This window comes from Felis catus, chromosome D2 (assembly GCF_018350175.1).
Source record: "Felis catus isolate Fca126 chromosome D2, F.catus_Fca126_mat1.0, whole genome shotgun sequence".
NCBI classification, from domain to species: domain Eukaryota; kingdom Metazoa; phylum Chordata; class Mammalia; order Carnivora; family Felidae; genus Felis; species Felis catus.
In genome coordinates, this window is record NC_058378.1 from 30,055,343 (window position 1) to 30,062,302 (window position 6,960).

The 6,960-nt window shown below is 40.5% G+C and overlaps 1 protein-coding gene across 1 annotated transcript in view; it reads left to right on the plus strand.

The window, feature by feature from the left end:
* DDX21 (DExD-box helicase 21) overlaps positions 1-6,960 on the plus strand; it is a 28,476-nt gene that overhangs the window by 4,554 nt on the left and 16,962 nt on the right. Inside the window, exons 3-6 of the mRNA XM_003993995.6 lie at positions 178-253; positions 1,144-1,322; positions 2,795-2,912; positions 6,457-6,642. Coding sequence (XP_003994044.4) covers positions 178-253; positions 1,144-1,322; positions 2,795-2,912; positions 6,457-6,642 — 559 coding nt within the window. The remainder of the gene's footprint in view (positions 1-177; positions 254-1,143; positions 1,323-2,794; positions 2,913-6,456; positions 6,643-6,960) is intronic.

The window sequence follows — 6,960 nt, forward strand, 5'->3', positions numbered from 1 at the left end:
ATGATTATGATTTCCTTTTTGGATCTTAATTTACCTACCAAAGTTTCTCTGTCTTTGTGGTTGATTTAGAAGAGATGTTTTCGAATAGGTTCTTTTGTTTCTTTCTCAGAAGGCGTCTCTGTGACTACCTATGGGATTAAAGTTACTGATTTCTTTCTGTGGCCCTTTACTTGATAGGAAATACCTGTGGAACAAAAAGAAGGAGCTTTCTCTAATTTTCCCATATCTGAAGAGACCATTAAACTTCTCAAAGGTAATATTTTGGAACTATTGTATAATGTTACTGTATATTATTTGGAAGCACTCCACTATTTTTGTTGAGATGAAGGACAGTATGTGGAACCACATAATAACTTAGATCTGTATATATAGTATAGGACCATACTGGTGATGGCTTTGCTGTCTCTTAAATAGGTGATTAAATTTTATTCAAACCAATGTGTATATTCAGAAGTGTGAGGACTGATTGTTCTGGTACAAATAAATGGTTCATGCCATTTATTTGTATGGTTCGTATTTTCTTTGTTATTCTCTCCCGTTTCGTGAGGCATCTCTTCATAATACCAGCTTGACTCAGAACTCAGCCTAGCGGTGTGCCTCTGAACAAACTAGGTAGTCACATGTGTGGGTAGGTGTTTTCTGAATCAGGTGTGGCATAGTCTGGACTGCATATCCAGATTTGGGGCTTCTGTTGACCTACGGATGAGATTACACGACAAGTAACTAAATTCTAAAAAAAAATGTTTGCTATAATTTGGTACTTTAATTTTTTTTTATTTTTTAGAGAGTGCAAGAGTAGGGGAGGGAGGCAGAGGGAGAGAGAGAGAGAGAGACAGTCTCAAGCAGGCTCCATGCTAAGCATGGAGCCTGATGTGGGGCTCAATCCCAGGACACTGGGATCGTGACCTGAGCCAAAATCAAGTTGGACGCTCAACCAGCTGAGCCACCCAGACACCCCTAATTTGGTGCTTTAAAGTTTGTTGATATTTTTCAGTCAAGCAGATTCTTCACTACCAGAATACATTGGAGCCTGACTTTGTAGATATTGACAAGAAAGTAGAATTCTTTAATTCTCTAGGACCAGAAACATGGCTGGGATTTTAAGAACTGCAATGTCAGGTAACATGGTAAATTTGTTCACAGGCCGTGGGGTGACCTTTCTGTTTCCGATACAAGCAAAGACATTTCACCATGTCTATAGTGGAAAGGACTTAATTGCACAGGCACGGACAGGAACCGGGAAGACCTTCTCCTTTGCCATCCCTTTGATTGAGAAACTTCAGGGAGAACTACAAGACCGGAAAAGAGGCCGTGCCCCTCGGGTAACTATCTTTAACACAGACCTCAGGGGCTCCAACTCTATAGTATAGTTTTTTACTGGGTTCTCCTTAAAGTGTTTTTTCCTTTTCCTTTCCTTTCCTTTTTTTTTTTTTCTTTTTTTTTTTGGTATCTTGAGATCTTTATTTGAAGCTAAAGCAGGATTATTCTCTTAAGATTGTTGGCCACAAACCTGTGTATTTAAATATTGTACTCTGCCCCATGGTTGTGACTGCCTGTATTATTAATGCTCTTTGTGTTCCCTTCAAACTATTAGATGCCCCTGCAGCTCACAGGTTTGATCAAGTGTCTGACCATTTTTGCCTAGATGGAGAAAGCAGTTTTAAGTAGAGATGCATGAGTAGAAGTAGAGATGCATGAGTAGAAGGAGTACTTAAGGAGGTGAAGAGGCCAAGCTTCCTTGTCAGGCTGGTGCTCATCAGGTTCATTTCTGGAGAAACTGGCATTTGACAAACCTTAACCTCACTGAAATGCCAATGTGGTCATCATGGTTATGGGTTCTTGTGCTTGACTTTCTGGCCCTGCCTCATTTGTTTACTGGCCTTCCAGTGTCCATACTCACCCCTCATTAATTCATTGTTTATTGCTGTAAACAAACGCAGCATTAAACAAATGAATTATTCCAGCACTTGGAGTTATTCCAGCCTACACATAGTGGATGTTCAGTAAATATCTGTTGGGTGAATGTATCTGATGAATTAGTGAACATTGTTCTTAAGTCACACTTGTTTCATGCTGTTACCCTACTTAAGGATCTGTAGTAGTTTCACGTTTTATGTCTTGTTGGGTCAAACTCCGACTGCTCTGGGATTCAAAGCCCCTCACCATGTTGGTCCTGCCTTAACTTATCTTTGTTCTACTTTAAGTTTACTGTAATGTAGAGGTTCAGTTGACAGGTTTTGGAGCCCAGCTGTTTGAATTTAAATCCAGGCTTTGCTTCTTAGCCTTTTGGTTCAAAATCTTGTGTGTGTTTACTATAGGTACAGTTGTCAGGTAGGTCAGTAACTTGTGAGAATTACAGAAGAATGTGTAGTAAGTGTGTAGTAGAGCCTAAGACAGTAAAAGCTCAAAGATTAGCTAATGTTGTTATCCTCAGTGGTGTTACTCCTTGCTCGAGTGGTTGCTTTTCCTGGAATGGTTTTTTTTAAGTAGTAACAGCTCCACGAAACTCCTCACTTCCTCTAGCCTACTCCGGGCAGCCCTCCTGGAGCACCACATGTTTGGGCATCTACTTCTCTTCTGATTGGTAGGATCACAAACTTTTCTTCTGAGTAGATTTGTCAGGGACTGTATTACATTTATGATCCTTCCCCACACGAAACTATGTTGCAAAGCACATATAGATGTTTTGAAAATACTTGGTAGGATGAGTTGAACCTTCTGATGAATTTCAGATTTGTTAAGAAACAGGTACTTCACGATACTTTGAATTCACTGATTAGTTTTTCCTTTTCAGGTACTGGTTCTTGCACCCACAAGGGAGTTGGCCAATCAAGTAAGCAGAGACTTCAGTGACATCACAAGAAAGCTGGCAGTGGCTTGTTTTTATGGTGGAACTCCCTATGGAGGTCAAAGTAAGTAAATCGAAAAGTGAGGGAAGGAAAATGTCAACCATTGTTGGGTGCCCTGGTAGGGTTTCTCTGATTTTGACATCTGTCTTTACCTGGTTTAGTCATTTATAGTAGTTTTCTTTTGTCATCATTCTTTTTTAAAAAGTTTTTTTTAATGTTTGTTTGTTTTTGAGACAGAGAGAGACAGAGTGTGAGTAGGGGAGGGGCAGAGAGGGAGGCAGATACAGCACCAGGCTCCAGGCTCTGAGCTGTCAGCACAGAGCCCAATGCGGGACTCAAACTCACCAGCCATGAGATCATGACCTGAGCTGAAGTTGGACGCTCAACCAACACCACCCAGGCACCCCTCTTTCGTCATTACTGTTTAAAGATGATCAAGAACATCGTCCTGCATAGTGATGCGTAAAATCCTGTATATAGTTCTTTGGAGTTTTGTGTTATTTGCCTATGTTTATCTAAAGGAGGCTACAAAGGTATCTTACTAAACCCAAGAGGATAGAGTCCAGGGGGCTCTTAGAACTAGAAGGTCATGATTCAGAGTTAACTCTTTTTATCTGTCAAAGAGGATGGATCTGGCTGTTTTGGGGTCTTTGTTTCTTTCTTGCTGTAGGCGGGCCTTCCTCTGAGCCCAGGGGCCAAATGTTGCAGGCCCCTATTGTAGGATTCCATTACTTACCAGTTCAAGACCTGGAAGCTTTATTAGGTAGAGCAGATAATATAATTCAGGAAGGGATTTAAGGCATTAAAAATGTTAGTATTGGCATGCAATGCTTGTGACTATTTCTTTCCAGCTTTGATTGAATGAACTAGGCTTTGGCATCAGAAAAGTGTACGTTTGAATTTAGACTCTGCTCACAGTGTGATTTGAAGTTCAGGGTGCTTGATTTTTCTTTTCGTTTGCTTGTGTGAAAAAATAAGTTTAGTGAATTCACCCTGCAGGGGTGTTATGAGGATTGAATTGGAGAATGTAGAGTGCCTGGTGAGACCCCTAGACTGCAAGAGCAGTTGAGTAAAAAATTGCATTATTAACCACCTCACCTCATTATACTGAATTCCATTTTCTTGAACATCTCTGTGCCTTCTGGGAATACTTACCCTTCTACCCTGTCTCATTCTTTCTATACCTGATTACCCTACTATGTATACAGTTCTTTCTTCCTTTTTTTTTTTTTTTTTAATTATTTTAAAATTTACATCCAAGTTAGCATATAGTGCAACAATGATTTCAGGAGTAGATTCCTTAATGCCCCTTACCCATTTAGCCCTTCCCCCCTCCCACAACCCCTCCAGCAACCCTCTGTTTGTCCTCTATGTTTAAGAATCTCTTATGTTTTGTTTTTATATTATTTTTGCTTCCCTTCCCTTAGTTCGTCTATTTTGTATCTTAAATTTCTCATGTGAGTAAAGTCATATGACGTTTGTCTTTCTTTGACTAATTTTGCTTAACATAGTAATCTCTAGTTCCATCGACATAGTTGCAAATGGCAAGATTTCATTCTTTCTGATTGCTGAGTAATACTCCATTGTATATATATACCGCATCTTTATCCATTCATCTGTCGATGGACATTTGGGCTCTTTCCATACTTTGGCTATTGTTGATAGTGCTGCTATAAACATCGGGGTGCATGTGCCCCTTCGAAACAGCATACCTGTATCCCTTGGATAAATACCTACTAGTGCAATTGCTGGGTCCTGGGGTAGTTCTATTTTTAATTTTTTGAGGAAGCTCCATACTGTTCCAGAGTGGCTGCACCAGCTTGTATTCCCACCAGCAATGCAAAAGAGATCCTCTTTCTCCGCATCCTTGCCAACATCTGTTGTTGCCTGAGTTGTTTATGTTAGTCATTCTGACAGGAGTGAGGTGATAATCTCATTGTGGTTTTGATTTATATGTCCCTGATGATGATGTTGAGCATTTTTTTCATGTGTCGCTTGGCCATCTGGATGTCTTCTTTGGAGAAGTGTCTATTCATGTCTTTTGCCCATTTCTTCACTGGATTATTTGTTTTTTGGGTGTTGAGTTTGCTAAGTTCTTTATAGAGTTTGGATACTAACCCTTTATCTGATATGTCATTTGCAAATATCTTCTCCAGTTCCATCGGTTGTCTTTTAGTTTTGCTGATTGTTTCCTTTGCTGTGCAGAAGTTTTTTATTTTGATGAGGTCCCAAGAGTTCATTTTTGCTTTTGTTTCCCTTGCCTCTGGAGACGTGTTGAGTAAGAAGTTGCTGCGGTCGGGGTCATAGAGGTTTTTGCCTGCTTTCTCCTCGAGAATTTTGATGGCTTCCTGTCTTACATTTAAGTTTTTCCCATTTTGAGTTTATTTTTGTGTATGGTGTAAGAAAGTGGTCCAGGTTCATTTTTCTGCATATCGCTGGTTCAGTTTTCCCAGCACCATTTGCTGAAGAGACTGTCTTTACTCCATTGGATACTCTTTCTCGCTTTGTCAAAGATTAGTTGGCCATAAGTTTGTGGGTCCATTTCTGGGTTCTCTGTTCTGTTCCATTGATCTGAGTGTCTGTTCTTTTTTTTAAAAAAATTTTTTTTTCAACGTTTATTTATTTTTGGGACAGAGAGAGACAGAGCATGAACGGGGGAGGGGCAGAGAGAGAGGGAGACACAGAATCGGAAACAGGCTCCAGGCTCTGAGCCATCAGCCCAGAGCCCGACGCGGGGCTCGAACTCTCGGACCCCGAGATCGTGACCTGGCTTAAGTCGGACGCTTAACCGACTGCGCCACCCAGGCGCCCCCTGAGTGTCTGTTCTTGTGCCCATACCATACCGTCTTGATGATTACAGCTTTGTAATGCAGCTTGAAGTCTGCGATTGTGATGCCTCCAGCTTCGGTTTTCTCTTTCAGGATTGCTTTGGCTATGCGGGTCTTTTCTGGTTCCATACAAATTTTAGGATTGTTTATTCTAGCTCTGTGAAGAATGCTGGGTTATTTTGATAGAGATTGCTTGTATTTCTTTAAGATTCTCATTGTAGAGGCAGCGGGTGGTTCAGTCACTTGGGTGACCAACTCTTGATTTCAGCTCAGGTCATGATCTCATGGTTTGTGGGATTGAGCCCCATGTTGGGCTCTGCTCTGAGAGCGTGGAGCCTACTTGAGATTCTCTCTGCTCCTCCTCCGCTCGTGCTTGCTTGCTCTTTCTTTCTCTCTCTCTCTCTCTCTCTCTCTCCCTCCCTCCCTCCCCCCCTCCCTTCCTCCCTCCCTCCCTTTCTCCCTCTCTGTCTCCTTCAAAATAAATAAACAAAAAAAAGATTCTCATTCTCAGTTTGTCTGTGAAACCTTGACACTTTGTGTTACCAAGGAAGTCCTTCTTTCCTGGTGCTTCCATCTCCCACTGGTGCATTTTTCTGGACTGTCACTTCTTATCTGTTCTTCCCACTAGATTAAGGAGTGCCTTGAGTGTCTTTATCTTTGATACTTAGCATATTACCTTGTATTGTAGTTAACATTTTAGAATAAAAATATATTTAATTGGTACCTGAGACTAATAAAAGGATTTAAAACCTAGTATATCTTACTGATGTTTTTTATAGTTGAACGCATGCGGAATGGGATTGATATCCTGGTTGGGACCCCAGGTCGTATCAAAGACCACCTGCAGAATGGCAAGCTAGATCTCACCAAACTTAAGCATGTTGTCCTGGATGAAGTTGACCAGATGTTAGATATGGGGTTTGCTGATCAAGTGGAAGAGATTTTAAGTGTGGCATACAAGAAAGGTAAGCTCCAAATTCAAGGAAGTGATAAAAGGATTACAGGAAGGGTGGTGATTAAGTGGTCTTCTAAGAGTTAAATGAAGCCTTAAATTGGGGGATGATTTATTTTATTTAGGAAACTTAAAAAAAAAAACAAACCATGATTTATCACATAATAATGGGGAAAGTAAAAGATAAAAGAAGAAAATTTGACACTCTGACAGCTTGGCGTGTTTTGCTTTTGGTCTATTTCTTCCTGACTTTGTACTATTGTTGCATATGTGTGTGTGTTAATTATAATCTTATCATGCATATAAAAATTTGGCATTACACTCCATGAAG